Raw genomic sequence first — 17,471 nt, forward strand, 5'->3', positions numbered from 1 at the left:
AACTGATGCATTTGAGTTTAAAACTACATGAAAGCTCATCACATTTCATAATAATGACAAAAAAAAGGTGATCTGTCCTTGAAAAAACATAAGGGAGCCATATTAATACCTTAATCATGCAATATCTAATCTAAAAAAAAGCACTGAGAAAACAACATCCGAAACTGCAAGTGGCTTAGAAGTGTCATAACAGGCATGTAATGGATGGAAATTTTTTACATAACTCAGTCAACTTGTAACTTATCAATAAATCATGGACTAAATCACATTAAAGTTACACTATATGCTAATAACTTGACTAGATATAGATTACAACAGTGATTAAGTTAAAATGGCAAAAGGAAACAGGCTAATGCTTAACTTAAACTAACATACACTTAGCCAAATAGCAACTGCCTAAACCAAATTAAAATAGTTGAACCTATAAGCAACCAGCAATGTCCAATCAATCCCATACTTAACTTATTCATCTAGTTGTCCAAGCATGAAAGCAAAACAAGTTCTAAAAACAAATTAGGATTAAGCATGAATAGAGTTAAGCTAAAACAGGCATGCTACAAGTATAAGACAAACTAAACACTAATCAAGAGCATTCAAACATGTCTTAAGCTAAACTAAAGCATAACGAAGGCAAACTAACAACAAACAACTAAATGAAACAGCAAACTACATCATATAAGCATTTAAGCATACCCTAACGACAATTAAACTAAACAGCAAACTAAGCACATAAACACACTACATGCAAGAATTGAAAAATAAAATAAAGGAATGAAGTTTACCTTTTTCGGAGGCAGTGAACAGGGGTTTGACTCTCGGATCTACGCTCGAACGCAAACGACGCTCAGATCTTTTCGAGTGCAAACCTCACCGAGAAATGGAATTGAAATTCCTTCCAAGACCCTCAACACACTCAAACGCAACGAAAAAAAAAAGAGAATTTTCAGATTAAGAAAACCAAACTAGACTCAATGGAAGTCAACATAAAGTTGACTTTTTAATCAAACAGGTCTAGGTAAAAGAAACTCGATTCGGAACTCTTTTTTTCCAGACCCCCTTCAACATTGGGATGAGGTTCTTTATGTAGAACCCCCAAACCCTAGATCCCAGAAGCTGTTTTTGCTGTGAGGCCATTAGAAATTGAGGTAAAATCCCTCCAATATTGAATCGGCCAATCATAAACAAGAATTCAAAATCACAAATCGACAAATCCCATTAAGGGATCTCAGATGAAAAAGCAGAAAAAAAAAGAAAAGGTCAACTTACAACAGGTGAAATTCTGACGGGGAAGGACAAGGCATTAATTTCCTTCCCCCAAACGACCATGCACGGTCTGTAGGCACGAAAAGCTTCTGTGAATTTACCATTTTCGTTGGAGAGAGAGGAGGAGAAGAGAAGAGAAAGAGCGGCACGGATGAATTCGTGTAGGGTTTAGGGCAACTGAAGTTGTAATTGTTTCGTGGGCCAGGTCATTGAAATGGGTGATGGGCTGGTTATTAACGGGTAGTGGGCTTGTTCATTTAATGGGTAGTGGGCTGGTTTCATGTGATTTAAGCCTTAGCCCAAGTAATTTTAGGATTGATTATGGGCTCGAATTTGGACGAATGGGCTTCTAAATTTAAATGAAGGACCCATTTCAATTAACTATATATTAACGCGTGCTAAAATATAACCTAATATAAAATTATATATTCATTAGTACTCAGATAAAAAATAAAACTATATGATATCGTAATAGTCGTTTGATAATATTTTTAAAGTTTAACAGTACGTAAATGCTATTGTATAATTGCACAAAATAAATGCGATGCGTGTGTGCATAAGACGGTAAATAAAAAATATTAAAAATGATTATAATGCAAATCATAATAATAATGGTGATAATAATAATAATAATAATAATAATAATAATAATAATAATAATAATAATAATAATAATAATAATAATGATAATGATAATGATGGCAACAGTAATAACAATGATAATAGGCAATGACTATAGTTGGATAATAAATGGCGGTATTAATAGAAAGCTAATTAAAATTGCGGTAAAGTATAAATGACTATTCTTAAGCTATCAAAAATATTAGAAACGTCAATAAATTTTTTGGAAGAAAGGCGGGACAAAATTGGGTGTCAACAACTTGTCCCTCTTTGACTGGTAATGATGAAAGAATTTTCAGGCAAAGACGTTGACTTAATAGCCTATTTTGTCCCGACTAAAAGAGTTCTGGATACGATAAGGATAAAGAAAATTTGAGAGGATTGTGGCCGAACTCCGGTCTCCGAGTTGCCTATATGTCCCGAGCTGCACAAGAATCAGGTCGTCTGTAGTTCAGGGATAACTATGACACCTATGAATATCAAGTCCCGATTAGTGCGAATCTTTGAAAATATTGTCCCAGTGTCGAATTATGATGACACTAGGTATTATGATCGAACTTGAGAATTCTGAAATATGAATGTGTTGGAAGGGGTTGGAGACGAGCGTTCGAAGTAGACCCTTGACCCTTGTCGGGAAGTCTGAGTATCCTTCCCAACAAATTGTCCCAGTTCACTGCCGAAGAAAAAGTTTCACATTGCGCTAAAGTTCCTGCGAAACTTAGACTAGATAAAACAGTTAGTAAATAAATATTAGAAGTAAAGCGATGTAAAATAGCCTTAGCTAAGGCTAATGCAAATGGGGTTTTAGGCCGATGATTCATGAAAATGATGCCTTTGGCGATGGTTAATGAAAATGAGGCCTTAAATCAGATATGAAGATGGGGTTATTTAAACCGAATGATTTATGAAAATAAGGCTTTCTAAGCCGACATAATGAGGTTTTTTTAAAACCCAATGGTTGATGAAAATGAGGTTTTTAAACCAACATGATTCATGGTGTAAAGCATTTATGCAGTGAATTTTACAGCATTTGTGTGGTGCGTGTGCGTTTGAAAGCATTTATCTGAAGTGGCTGAAAGCATTTGTGCAGTGCGTGTGCGGTGTTTCTTATGCAAAGCATTTGAAGGCAGTTATGCAACATATGTGCGGTGCATTTGAAAGCAGTATTGCAATATATGTGCAATGTATTTGAAAGCATTTATGCAGAGCATTTGAAGGCATATGGTGCAATGCATGTGCGGTGCATTTGAAAGCATTCATGCAAAGCATTTGAAAGGAGCAGTGCTATACGTGTGCAGTGCATTTGAAAACAGTAGTGCGATTCATGTGCGGTGCGTTCGAAAGCATTTATGCAGTGCGTTTGCAGGGCATTTCAAAGTAATAGTGTAATGCATATGCTGTGCATTTTGAGAGCATTTATGCAGGGCATTTGAAGGAAATAGTGCATGTGCAGTGCATTTGGAAGCAATAGTGCATGTGTAGTGCATTTGAAAGCAATAGTGCATGTGCAGTGCATTTGAAAGCAATAGTGCATGTGCGGTGCATTTGAAAGCATTTATGCGAAGCATTTGAAAGCAGTAGGAAATATTTGTGCGTCGAGACATTTGAAAAATCATTTGTAAGATTTAAGTATTAATTTATCGTAGATTTCGAGAATTATCGACACTTGAGAAGCATAATTTCTCCTAAATGTTGTAAGAAAACTCAAACCGTTCGACACGTAGTTCTTGCACAATTTGAAAACCTGCACTCAAAGAAAATTTGTAAGTTTCGGGGAGGGGGGGGGGGGGGGTTGATTCGCGTTGACTTTGACGATCCGGCTCTTGACGCTTCATGCTTCCAACTTTGTCTGGACTTGTAACCTTCGCCCATTTCTAAGTCTTGGCTAACTAATAAAACTATCTGATTAAAAAATCATATTATTTCAAAAAGGAAATATGCATAAAAATGTACATAGTGGTAAATAATTTCTGCTAAACTTGGAACTGTGACACGTTGTGAAACGAAACGACCGTCCTTTCTCCGAAGTTTTCCTTTGTCTAATGACTCTGTTGACCATATACTCTTGCATGTCTCTCGATGTCGTCTTGCAATGATGCCCTTAAAATTGTCCCAGTTTTTGGCGTAGGAGGATATTGAACTTTTAAAATGACGAGACCGAGCCTGATATAGGCTGCCTACGTATCCTACTAAGGGAATCAGGTCAAGCGTAGTTCAAATTACAAGCAAAATAAAATTGAAATTTTCTAATAATGTGACCGAAGCCTATGTAGGCCGCATACGTATCCCACCGCGGGAATCAGGTCAGGCGTAGTTCATGTTACAAACAAATGGAAATTTTCTGGAAATTTCTACCTTAAAAGCCCAAACCCGATATAGGTTTCTTACGTATCCTGCCGAGCGAACATAGCTTCATTACATAAAAAGACATTACAAGATATTACATATAAAATAAATGAAAAGCTCCTAGACGTAGTATCTCTTGACGGCATATGCATTGATAGCTTTCGGCCAGACTTCGCCATCCATTTTTGCTAGAATTAGTGCTCCTCCAGTCAGTACTCAATGAACCATGTAAGGCCCTTGCCAGTTAGGTGAAAATTTTCCCTTCGCTTCATTTTGGTGCGGGAATATGCGCTTCAACACCAATTGCCCCGGTTTGAATTGCCTCGGTCTTACCTTCTCGTTGAAAGCTCGGGCCATTCTGTTCTGATAAAGTTGCCCATGACAAACTGCATTCATCCTCTTAATCAATGAGCATCAATTGTTCACATCGACTTTGTATTCACTTGGCATCACTCAACTCAGCTTCTTGGATAATTCTCAAAGATGGTATCTCTACCTCTGCAGGTAACACCGCCTCTGGCCCATAGACCAAGAGATAAGGTGTTGCCCCAATTGAAGTCCTAACAGTAGTGCGATAACCGAGAAGGGCAAATGGTAATTTTTCGTGCCAATGTCTGTAATTATCAATCATCTTCCGCAATATTCTCTTGATGTTTTTGTTGGCTGCTTCAACTGCTCCATTCATCTGAGGTCTATATGGGGTGGAATTGCGGTGAGTAATCTTAAATATTTCGCAAATCTCATGCATCAGACTACTATTAAGATTAACTCCATTATCTATTATAATTGACTCAAGAATTCCGAATAGGCAAATGATGTTCTTGCGAACAAAGTCCACTACCACCTTCTTCGTCACTGACTTGTGAGAAGATGCTTCTACCCATTTTGTGAAGTAATCAATAGCTACCAAAATGAACCTATGTCCATTTGACGCGGCTGGCTCGATAGGACCAATGATATCCATGCCCCAAGCTGCGAATGGCCACGAAGAACTCGTCACATTTAACTCATTTGGTGGGACCCGAATCAAATCACCATGAATCTGACATTGTTGACACTTTTGCACAAAACGAATGCAGTCTGATTCCATAGTCATCCAGAAATAGCCAGCTCATAGAATTTTCTTAGCCAGAGTAAAGCCATTCATATGAGGCCCACATGTACCGTCATGCACTTCTTCAATCAACTTGACTGCTTTTTTGGCATTAACACACCTTAACAATCCCAAATCTGGAGTCCTCCTATACAAGATTTCTCCATTTAGGAAAAAGTGGTTTGCTAATCTTCGAAGTGTTCTCTTCTGAACACTGGTTATGCCTTCTAGATAGTATCCTGCCTTGAGATACTTTTTAATGTCATAATACCAAGGTTCTCCATCAGGCTCTTCATCTACATAGAAATAATAAGTTTGCTGATCGTGCACATTCACCTTGATAGGATCTATGTAATTCTTGTCCGGGTGCTGAATCATAGAGGACAAGGTCGCCAAAGCATCATCGAACTCGTTTTGAGCCCTTGGGACATGTTTGAATTCCACCTTGATAAATCTCTTACACAGATCTTTCACGCAATGCAGGTACGGAAGTATCTTCACGTTATTAGTGGTCCATTCGCCTTGTACTTGATGAACCAATAAGTCAGAATCACCTATAACCAATAATTCTTGTATGTTCATATCAACGGCTATTCTGAGTCCGAGAATACAAGCTTCATATTCTGCCATATTGTTGGTGCATGGAAACCTGAGCTTTGCTGAAATTTGATAATGCTGGCCTGACTCTGAAATTAAGACCGCTCCAATGCCGACTCCTTTGGAGTTTGCAGCCCCATCAAAGAACATTCTCCACCCTGGATATGCCTATAAGATGTCTTCTTCGACAAACAACACCTCTTCATCCGGGAAATATGACTTAAGGGGCATGTATTCTTCGTCTACGAGATTTTCAGCAAGATGATCGGTTATTGCCTGCCCTTTCACAGCCTTTTGAGTAACATATACAATATCAAACTCACTTAGCAAGATTTGTCATTTGGCTAACTTCCCAGTAGGCATAGGCTTCTGAAAGATATACTTGAGTGGATCCATCCTTGAGATGAGATAAGTAGTATATGCTGACAGGTAATGTCTCAACTTTTGTGCAACCCAAGTCAAGGCACAACAGGTGCGTTCCAACAAAGTATATCGGGCCTCATAAGGCGTGAACTTCTTGCTTAAATAGTATATTGCTTGCTCCTTCTTTCCCATTTCATCATATTGTCCCAACACGCATCCAAATGTATTTGCTGACATGGACAAATACAATAACAAAGGTCTTCCAGCTTCTGGAGGAACCAAAACAGGCGAATTAGACAAATACTCTTTAATTCTATCAAAAGCTTGTTGGAAATCTTCTGTCCATTTGGTAGCAGCATCTTTCTTCAATAACTTGATTATCGGCTCACATATTACTGTCGATTGTGCTATGAACCGACTAATGTAGTTGAGACGACCGAGGAAGCTCATCACGTCATTTCGACTCTTTGGGGCAGGCAAGTCTTAAATAGCCTTTATCCTTGAAGGATCCAATTCTATGCCCCTCCTGCTCACAATAAAACCCAACAACTTCCCAGCAGGAACACCAAATGCACACTTTGCGGGATTTAATTTCAAATTGTATCGCCTCAATCTGTCAAAGAACTTCTTCAAATCCGTCAAGTGATCTGAACTCTTTTGTGACTTGATGAAGATATCATCCACATAGACCTCAATCTCCTTATGGATCATGTCATGAAAAATGGTAGTCATGGCTCTCATATAGGTGGCACCTGCGTTCTTCAGCCCAAAAGGCATCACGCGATAATAGTATACTCCCCAAGGTGTGATGAATGCCGTTTTCTTAGCACCTTCTTCATCCATCATAATCTGGTGATATCCTGCGAAGCAATCAACGAATGACTGCAACTCATGCTTCGCACAGTTATCAATAAGTATGTGAATATTTAGGAGGGGGAAATCATCTTTTGGGCTAGCCTTGTTGAGATCCCGATAATCCACGCACACCCTGACTTTTCCATCCTTCTTTGGTACAGGAATGATATTGGTTATCCAAGTGGGGTACCTTGCAGCTCGAATGACCTTTGCATCAAATTGCTTGGAGACTTCTTCCTTGACCTTTAAACTCAAATCCGGTTTAATGTTTCTCTTCTTCAGTTTCACCGGAGGACAAGATGGATCAATAGGCAACTTATACGAAAAAATGTCTGTGCTTAGACCCGGCATATCATCATAAGACCAAGCGAACACGTCTAAATATTGTCTCAAAAGGTTAATCAATTCTTCCCTTTGTGACCGAGTTAAATGGACGCTAATTCTTGTTTCCCTTACTGTTTCTGAATCCCCCAAGTTTATGGTTTCTGTTTCATCGAAATTTGGTTTTGGCTTATTCTCAAAATGTTCAAAATCCTTAGTTAACTCTGCAGGTTGCATGTCCTCTTCATATTCTTCAGAGTCTTGTTCGGCATTTACTACGGGCTCGCTTGTTTCATTACGTGTCACATTCATAGTATCAGCAGATTTACTAATTTGATTGCTGAAAAAATAAAAGAAAAATTAATTAAATAAAGATGGAATAAGAAATAGAAAATCATAGTTTGGATTTGGCATTTAAGCTTTCAAAAGTTGGAGGCAAAACACAATAAAAGCATAAACACGATTTAGGCCTCAATTTTGAATCGCATTGTTTCATCAAATACAAATCATCTACCAAGACTCCCGGAGAACCGGGGGCGGGGTATAAGTCCAATTGTTCAAAACATCTCCAGGCTCAGCATCCCAGATAGTTGAAGTTTCAGGGCAATCATCCAGAATCACATTGCATTCAGCTTCTTCCACGGCAATGAATAGATTCTTGAGAGCTTTCACGAGGTTGTCTTTAGCTGCTTTCTCTGATACTTGGGTGACGGACGCCTTGAAGAATGACTGATTCAGGAGAGGAACAAGCTTTAGCAAGGGAATATCACCTTTTCTTTTGAGACTAGCCAATCAGATTTCTTCAAGAGTGGGTTCGTATCCAAGACCAAAAGTATCCTTCTGACCAGGTAATTGAATTGGTTCCACTATTCCATCCAAGTTCACTCTGAGACCTCGTCCAGGCTTAAAACCATTCTTCAACATTTCCCAAGCCACCATCATAAGCACACGTGGCAATTTTACCCCTTCAGCTTGAATAGTACACATGGTCTCCTTGATATGGAAAATAGATCCATCTAGCCTTTCCACACTTTCAATGACAGGAATTGAGTTTTCGGGATAGATCGAATTGTTGCCTTCTCCATGGATCACAACTTTCTGATGATTCCATACAAATTTCAAATTTTGATGCAGGGTAGAAGGGATTGCACCAGCCATATGGATCCATGGCCTTTCTATCAGCAAGTTGTAACTAGCGGATATATCCATCACTTGAAATTCCACCACGAACTCCACGGGCCGAATTTCCAACGCTAAATCAATTTCCCCTACGACACCTCTTTGAGCTCCGTCAAAACCTTTAACTCTCACGTGACTGTCGCGGAGTTTCCTGATATCAATTCCTAAAGCTCGGAGAGTAGTGACAGGACATATGTTAACAGCTGAACCCTCATCAATCAACACCTTAGAAATAAATTTGTCCCTGCATTTGACTGTAATGTTCAATGCCTTGTTGTGCCCCAAACCTTCAGGCGGCAACTCATTCTCATGAAACGAGACTTTGTGGGCTTCTAGGACTTCTCCAACCATGGCTGAAAATTTCTCGCTAGAGGTCTCAGCTGGAACGTAAGCTTCATTCAGCACCTTCACTAAAGCGCTCCTATGAGTTTCAAAATTCATCAACAATGCCAATAAAGAAATTTGGGCTGGTGTTTTCTTTAGTTGTTCCACAACAGAATACTCTTTAGTTGGCATCTTCCTCCAGAATTCTTCGACTTCAGCCTCGGTCACAGCCTTCTTTTGGCCATTTTCCTTACTTGGTGCTCCTCGTGCTACCTCTTCGGGGGCATAACACCGCCCAGATCTTGTTAATCCAGCAGCGATAGTTTCTACAACCAATTTTGCCTTTCCTTTGCTCTTTTCATCAGACGGGTAATTCCAAAAAACTGCTTTGGTGTTGAAAGCAAGTGCCCGAGCAACTAAGGCTGTGATCCTAGGCTTTGGGGTAAGCAATTCTACTTCAATTGGTTCCCTCATTTGGACTGTGATTACGGGAGCAATAAAGGCTGATGATTCAACCTTTTCCTCTTTTCTGACCGGCACAATAGTCCCTTCCAAATTACAATCCTCATCAATGGTAATCATGTTCACATTTGCATCACCATAATTGGGTAGAGGGTTGTTGTTTATATTTGGGGGAGCTCCTTTGAGCTGGATGACTCCTTCTATGAATAATGCCTCGATTTTATCTTTAAGAGTAAGGCAATTTTCAGTATCATGTCTGGCGACTCTCGAGTGATACGCACAATGTTTAGTCCCATCATACCATTCAGGAAGGGGGTTAGAAACTCTTCCCTAAATTGGTTGGAGTATCCCTGCGGTTCTCAACCTTTTATACAATTGGGCTAAGGGTTCGACTAACGGTGTGTAAGTTTTGGTTGGCTTTCTTTTAAAGTTTGGGTGAGGTCTGGGTGTATTTTGTGGACGGTTTTGTGGTTGGTATTGGGGTTGAGGCGAGTAAGCTGGATGGTATTGTGATGGGCTTTGATGGGCAGGTGCTCGAGGTGGGTAATATGCTGGCTGGGTGTGGTAAACAGGATGGGGAGCGGGTGGAGGTTGGTAATAAGGCTGAGGGACTTGGGCATATTGGCTGTAATATAAAGGCTGGGATGAAGGGTATTGGTAGGTTAACATCTGGTTTGGTCTACGTTCCTGGATGGCCATGACCGCGGACACTCCGTCCCTCTTCTTCTTAGCTGAATCTGATTGAATTGCCTTATTTGTTGCTAGCAAGGCTGCCAGATTTGTGATTCTTCCTGTCTTGATACCTTCCTCTATGGAGTCTCTCATCCTAATAACTTCAGAAAACTTTTGCTCAATGACGCTTATCAACCTTTCATAGTATGTTGCATCTTTCAAAGATTGTACAAAGAGCGTTGTCATCTCATTTTCCGCCATTAGGGGCTGGACCTTTGCGGCTTCTGCTCTCCAGCGCATAGCATATTCTTTGAAAGTTTCTGTTGACTTCTTTTCCAATTTAATCAAATAGAACCTGTCCGGGACAGTCTCAGTGTTAAACCTGAACCTATCCATGAATTCTTGCGCCATCTCTCCCCAACTATGCCATTTCTGCGGATCTTGGAATGTGTACCAATCAAGAGCTTCTCCTGTCAAACTCCTTATAAATAGCTTCATCCTAATAGCTTGATCTTTCCCTACTCCAACAAGCTTATCACAGTATGATCTCAGATGATCCCGAGGATTTCCTTTTCCATCAAACATATCAAATTTTGGCACCTTATATCCAGCAGGCAACTCAATATCGAGATGAATACACAGATCTTCGTACTCCAGTCCTTCACATCCCTTGTGGGTTTGGATTCTTCTAAATGCTTCCTTCAGACTACGAATCTCCTTTGCCACATTCTCGTCTGCTTTCGCCCTAGCTTCCCTTTCTATCTCCTCATAAGGATCAGTCTCTGGATGCTGCACGGCCTGCAATTGGATAGTGAAAGGTTGAGCTTCTGCTACATATACCGGTGGCACATACTGCGTGTTATGGTTAGCGGCGTGTGCCAACGGTATGTGTTGGGTTGCTTGGTAGTTTTGGGTAAGTGGGGTAATTTGGATGACTGAAGGCTGAGGAATCTATGGAGTGGTGAAAGGTAGCGGATTGACTTGTTGAAAGTAAACTTGTTGTGGGTTGGATTGTTGCGGGTCATTTTGTTGTGGGATGGTTTGTTATAGGTTAGTTTGTTGCGGGATGGCTTGTTGTGAGTTAATCGGTCGTGGGATGGGTTGTTGTGGATTAGATTATTGTGAGATGATTTGTTGTAAGTTAGTTAGTTATGGGACGGGGGGTGAATTGGTAGTGCTTGGATTGATTGTGTGAAGTGGAGGGTTTGAGGGAAAGGGCTGAGGAGCGGGCGAGTCAACAGGCGAGAAAGATAGTGGGATTGTCGCACTTGTTCTTTGCTCATGAAGAGGAGTGAGGGTAATGGACAGGCTGGTGAGATTTCACAGCCGCTCAATTTCACTTTGCATGTTGGCCATCTGCTGCATCAATTGGGCGACGAGTGCATCATTCCCTCCTCCCAAACCCTCAGGTTCGTTTCTTGGAACGGTGATAAGTCCCAAGCCAGTTTGTTCGGATGCCCCTGAATCATTCATATTGCTGGATGCTCGTGCTTTTGATCTTGTGAAGTATGGGTGATCCGCTAATTCGCAGTCAACACGAATCAACCTTTTGGTGCATGGTACTCGGTTTCAAAGACAAGATTTTTCTTACGCATTTGCCGGAGTAAGATGTGTGCTTCTGCATCTCCATCCTTAATTCGTCCCTTTAGGCTAACGCCGGGTTTGATTGATCCTTCCAAGTTAGCGGTCAGCCACTCCAAATAGTTATCATCACATCCCACTTGGTATCGGTTTGGCTCAATTGACTCTGATTTCATGGTTTCCCTCGATTTCCACATGCTTATAACTTCTTTTGCAAAAGGAATTTTTCCCTCTTTGTAGTCGGCTCGATAATGATCCATGTCTGCCACTAAGGGTATGTTTTGCTTTCTTCCAGATTGTCTTAAAACCCTCAGTGGGGCATAAGGTTGCAAGCCCCGAAGTCCCATCAAAACTAAAAATGGTACGATTTTCGTACGAAACACCAAACCCTCGAATGGAAACCAACCGAACATCCATTGAATTGAATCATCATTCAAACGGCTAAGAAGTCTTAGCCACCCTTCTACACAATTTGGCTTTTCAAATGATCTATTAGTCAAAATAGCACCTGGAACATGTCCAAGAATGTGATTTTCACCCGTCGGCTTTCGAAATGCTAGACTTCTATCGACCTTTTGAAGATGTTCCATCAGCTAAATTTGTAAAAGCAAGTTACATCCCTCAAAATGTTTGTACCCGTGCTTGCAACGTCCTAACGCTCGATAGATATCTGCAACGACCATAGGGATCACAGTGTAGCATTTTCCTTCAATGCCACCAAATAGAGCTTCTATTACAGTACTGAGTCGGGTGTGAATATCTCTTGTTGTCCCTTTAGGGAACACCATAGTTCCTAAAAAACACACTGCGAAAGCGAAGCACCGCTTTTGTTTCCAAAAGTCATGTGAGAAAAATTCATCTTGATGATTGGTGAAACTTTGTTGATAGCCAAATAAATCTATGATACAAGTAGTCAACTGGTATCGTAGACCCTTATAAACATTCTACGCCCTTACCCTTCCTGAATCCGAAACTGTCAACAAATTCTTTTGATAAAGGTTCTTTTGGAATAATCATGCCGCAATTTTGCCATTTTTTCTTCATATGTAATAAAGCTGCATTTTCCACATAGCCACCCATTTCCTCTAACAATGGAGTCATTTCATTGTTGCCGAATCTAAACATGACTCTCTTCTCATCCCAAAACACAGTTGCCGCATCGATGATGTCTCTACATGGTTGGATATTCATTAAAGACGGTAAGTGTCCCAGTGCTCCACGTACCACCCGCTGTCCATAGTCCCCCAAATCAATCCACCATGCCTTTAGTTGAGGAGGAATGCTCAAGACCATGCTAAACCTTGGGTAAATATTGTGCTGACTCATGGCTACCTGCGTTCACAAATGGTTAGCTCTACCTATTACCCTTTTAAATAGCACATGGTCAACATAATACACATGTTTATCCTTCAAACTAATGCACATAACGTGATAACCGTCGCTCGGGGTCATACACCCACTCGGACATTTGGACGAGATTGACTAATGGACTTAATACACCTTGGGTATTAAGCCTCCTAAGTTTGAATGATGCATGACCGTAATGAGGGGTTTTGGTTGAGCTCTATCTTAGGCTGACTAAGAGTTGGTTTCCTATGACACAAGGCTCCCCAAAGTGGAAAACTTGGGAGTGGAAAGTCCGTGGCCGTCGACTGCACCGCCGATCGACTAAATCCACAAGATCGATCCAACTAGAGGGTAATTTAATAGTGCACGGCCGCGAACCGCGAAACTGCTTTAAGTGTGTGAATGTGTGTGAATTTTCCAGGAGTGGAGAAAGTATGAACGGAATGACAATTAAGGAAAGAAATAACACATTATTACATAGAAAATTTCACATAAGGAAATAACAAAACAATAAATAAAAGCACATAAGGAAAACAATAAAAGCAACAATAAAGGCAAAAAAGAGAAAAACAACCAAAACATCCAACAAATTAATTATTAACCTAAGTTGTTATGGTTAAGAACCTAAAGTCCCCAGCGGAGTCACCAAGTTGTTATACCCCATTTTAAATGGGTCAAATCGGAGTACAACATATTGGTGATTCCTGAATTATTTGATTTAAGGAGTCGCCACCTAATTATTTTAACGGTGAATTAGGACACCTAAGTATTAACTAAGGCAAAGCTAAACTAAACCTCCGCTAATGGTCTGCTTAATTAATGTGATTCTAGGTAAGGGTTCTAAATATCCTAATGGGAAGGTATTAGGCATCCATTAGAATCCGTTAGTTTACGGTTACTGATTAAACTTAGGTTAATTTAAATCAAATTAAATATTTGTCTCAAAATACCGAATAGGCGAATAACTAATTTAGAAAAGAAAAGAAAACTTTTAACCTCAAAAATGAGTTAAGAAGTGACCTATGATTACTCAAATGATTTTTCTATTTAAGAAAAGCGAGATTAAAAGATTTAAAAATCGAAACTCTTCCTTTCAAAAAAAAGTACTTGATCATTTCTTTAGAATTTGAAAAAAAAAAAAGTCACATGACCAATTTTGTTTTAAAACTTGTTTTAAAATAAGTAGCAAGAAAGTATTCTAAAACGTTTGTCAACCAAATCGAAATCCAAACTTTCCATTTGACCATGGAAATGAAATTGGTTTTAAAAAGAGATGATTTCAAATTCCACTTGGATTGCTCCTAAATTAAATCAAACTCGTTGAGAACTAAAAGTCGGGTTGTTATAAACCATTTGGATAAAAGAAAAAACGAACGTTCCAATAAAACGAACTAGAAAAGAAACTTAGAAAAATATTGCGTTTGATAGTCGCAAAAATAATATGCCTATATCTAATCCCCAAGACTAAGTGTCACAGTGTCGAATCACACGAACAGTCACAAAATAAGAAACACAAAAAGGGTCAATTTTGGACAAGTTAAAAATGCGACAGATGCTATTTCTTCTCCGACGAGTGAAAGGAGCGAGCGGAGAAATAGACGCGGGTTCTGTATTTCCCATTTATTTCCTTTCATTTTTTTTTGTTCGGAAATATCACAAGGGAGCGAGAGAGATGCTTGAGATGGACGAAATGCCAGTGTCCTGGATATACTGATAATATTGAGTCTCATTTGAGACTCCTCGCAACTCCGGATGTCATGCAAAGGAAAAAAAAAAAGGAAAATAAAAGAACTAGAACAATGACATGATTTAAAATGAATAAAAAAAGAGGGGAAGATAAATCAAGTAGCAATCCTTATTGTTAGCAAAACATGTTTTTTAAATTTTAACAAAATGACAGAACAGACAGAACTTTAATGAGAGACAACTTGATTAAAAAATATCTACCTAGATACCTATACGAAACAGTGGCTTCTCTAAAGGCAGGAATCAAACAAAGATTAAACTTAAATCTTGAGTTTTAATAAGAGATCTAAAAAAAAGAACACATTTAAATATGCCTTTAGGAAGAAAAACATAACAGTGACAGGAAAAATCCGAAACAGTGCTAGCTTTTATGTCTAACAACCAAAACTAATTAACTAAAACCAACTAATCTAAAATACCACGAACGAGGCATGACACTAAACCAAAAGAAGACTCAAATGTAAAGACACAAACAACAACCTTCCCTCCCAGCTCAAGAAGTCTGCTGATACATTTGAAACTAAACACATCTTACAACACACTAAGGATAAGGAATTCATGGGAGAAAGTTAACAGATTCTTAAGATAGATTTGAACTTCTTAAAGCTATAAATAAGGTAAAAAGAGTGAGCTTTCGAGTTATAACTAACTGTCAACATTAGCATTCGCAATAAACTAAGGAAAAGGACACCACATATTAACAGTAAAACTCATTTTCACATAGATAGAAAAGGACAAACTAATTCTCTAATTCAAACAAGATTTAGCTAATCTACACAAAGTGGAAAAATACACAAAACTGAAAATAGGGTCATGCCTCACCTAACAAATCTAAATTAAAGCAAGGAGCATAAATGAACCACACATTATCGTACAATATGAAATCTAATGAAAACAGAAAAGAAAAGCAGAATCTAAAGAGAATGAGGATTACTTAACCATAAATCTAACAGCCACAAAACTAGAAACTAAAACAAACTACATTGAAACAAAAGTGAGAAATAAAAGAAGAAAATTTCTTGGGACCTTTAAAGCTATCATCAGTTTGGAAGACTTAGCAGTAGCTACAAACTAGTTTATACAAAATGGCAAGTTCATATCATACTTCAATTTGTTAGCGACTTCTTCAAAGGTTATTAAGGCATGACTAGGATTAAGTTTGGCATACTAACTTCAGGAAAATACAGATTCTATCATCTCACAAGAACTAATGGAATTCTAGGTGATACACATAGAAAAAGAGAACAAGGAGAGGAAAAATTGAACCCAAACAGATCTCTATTCAACTCTAAACAAAAGCTTATGCTCATGATCACAAAAGAGAGGGAACATTTAGTTCTACCAGCCAAACTGATGCATTTGAGTTTAAAACTACATGAAAGCTCATCACATTTCATAATAATGACAAAAAAAGGTGAGCTGTCCTTGAACAAACATAAGGGAGCCATATTAATACCCTAATCATGCAATATCTAATTTAAAAAAAAAAAAAAAAAAAAGCACTGAGAAAGCAACATCCGAAACTGCAAGTGGCTTAGAAGTGTCATAACAGGCATGTAATGGATGGAAATTTTTTACATAACTCAGTCAACTTGTAACTTATCAATAAATCATGGACTAAATCACACTAAAGTTACACCATATGCTAATAACTTGACTAGATATAGATTACAATAGTGATTAAGTTAAAATGGCAAAAGGAAACAGGCTAATGCTTAACTTAAACTAACATACACTTAGCCAAATAGCAACTGCCTAAACCAAATTAAAATAGTTGAACCTATAAGCAACCAGCAATGTCCAATCAATCTCATACTTAACTTATTCATCCAGTTGTCCAAGCATGAAACCAAAACAAGTTCTAAAAAAATTAGGATTAAGCATGAATAGTGTCACGACCCAACCTAGGGCCATGCGAGTGACCGAGATTAACCTGCCCGATAACCCAACTTATGTTACCTGTACTCAAACGTGGCATTCAATAGGGTTTATTTAACTAAGGTTGAAAGTTGTAAATAGAATACCAAAGTCGACCTGTAACTCAAAACATCCCAAAACATATTTATATATATACGTAACGTATCACAATGCAAGCCAACGAGGCTGCCGATACTTCTGTACAACAAAACAATGGCCGGCAAGGTCAAACAGTATCCATGACACTCACGCTGTCCGCAGACTACTAGAAGAGTATGACTAAGTGACGGGACAGGGCCCCGTCGTGCCCATAATGTATACACACAAAATTATACCAAAACAGGAACAGTCTCCGAAGCAAGTAGAGTTGTCTGACTCTCAGTGCTGACTCCTCCTAGGTGGCTGGATTGTCTGACCGCATCCCTGAACCTGCGGGCATGAAACGCAGCCCCCGAAGAAAGGAGGTCAGTACGGAATATGTACTGAATATGTAAGGCAGTACTGAATCATAAAACAAGGAAAAGCATAACAGTAAGCAAGTTTAGAAAGCAACCCGGGGGTAACCTGGAATAGCATTTTGAACCATGCCATATGGTCCCTTACTCAAATTCTAGCATACACAATATAAATACAGAATATCCTACTCGTAGATGCTTCCGGCTAATAACACAATAGTCCCTTCGGACGGCCGTTCCGGCATAGTCATGATGGCCCCTTCAGGCAGCCGCTTCCGGCTTAACTAGGGTGGCCCCTTCGGGCAGCCGCCTCCGGCTTAAGAATATCA

The 17,471-nt window shown here is 39.2% G+C and overlaps 1 protein-coding gene across 1 annotated transcript; it reads right to left on the reverse strand.

Annotated features, from left to right (window-relative positions):
* Positions 1-8,251: 8,251 nt before the first annotated feature.
* On the reverse strand, positions 8,252-13,003 carry LOC132606099 (uncharacterized). The gene is made up of 7 exons (XM_060319437.1): positions 12,634-13,003; positions 12,370-12,470; positions 12,145-12,270; positions 10,735-10,894; positions 9,886-10,614; positions 9,141-9,648; positions 8,252-9,059 (listed from the first exon to the last, which is right to left on the reverse strand). Exons 1-7 carry the CDS (start codon positions 13,001-13,003, stop codon positions 8,252-8,254), a joined length of 2,802 nt encoding a protein of 933 aa, XP_060175420.1.
* Between the last annotated feature and the right edge of the window lie 4,468 nt (positions 13,004-17,471).

Source organism: Lycium barbarum, chromosome 8, assembly GCF_019175385.1.
Source record: "Lycium barbarum isolate Lr01 chromosome 8, ASM1917538v2, whole genome shotgun sequence".
Lineage (NCBI taxonomy): Eukaryota > Viridiplantae > Streptophyta > Magnoliopsida > Solanales > Solanaceae > Lycium > Lycium barbarum.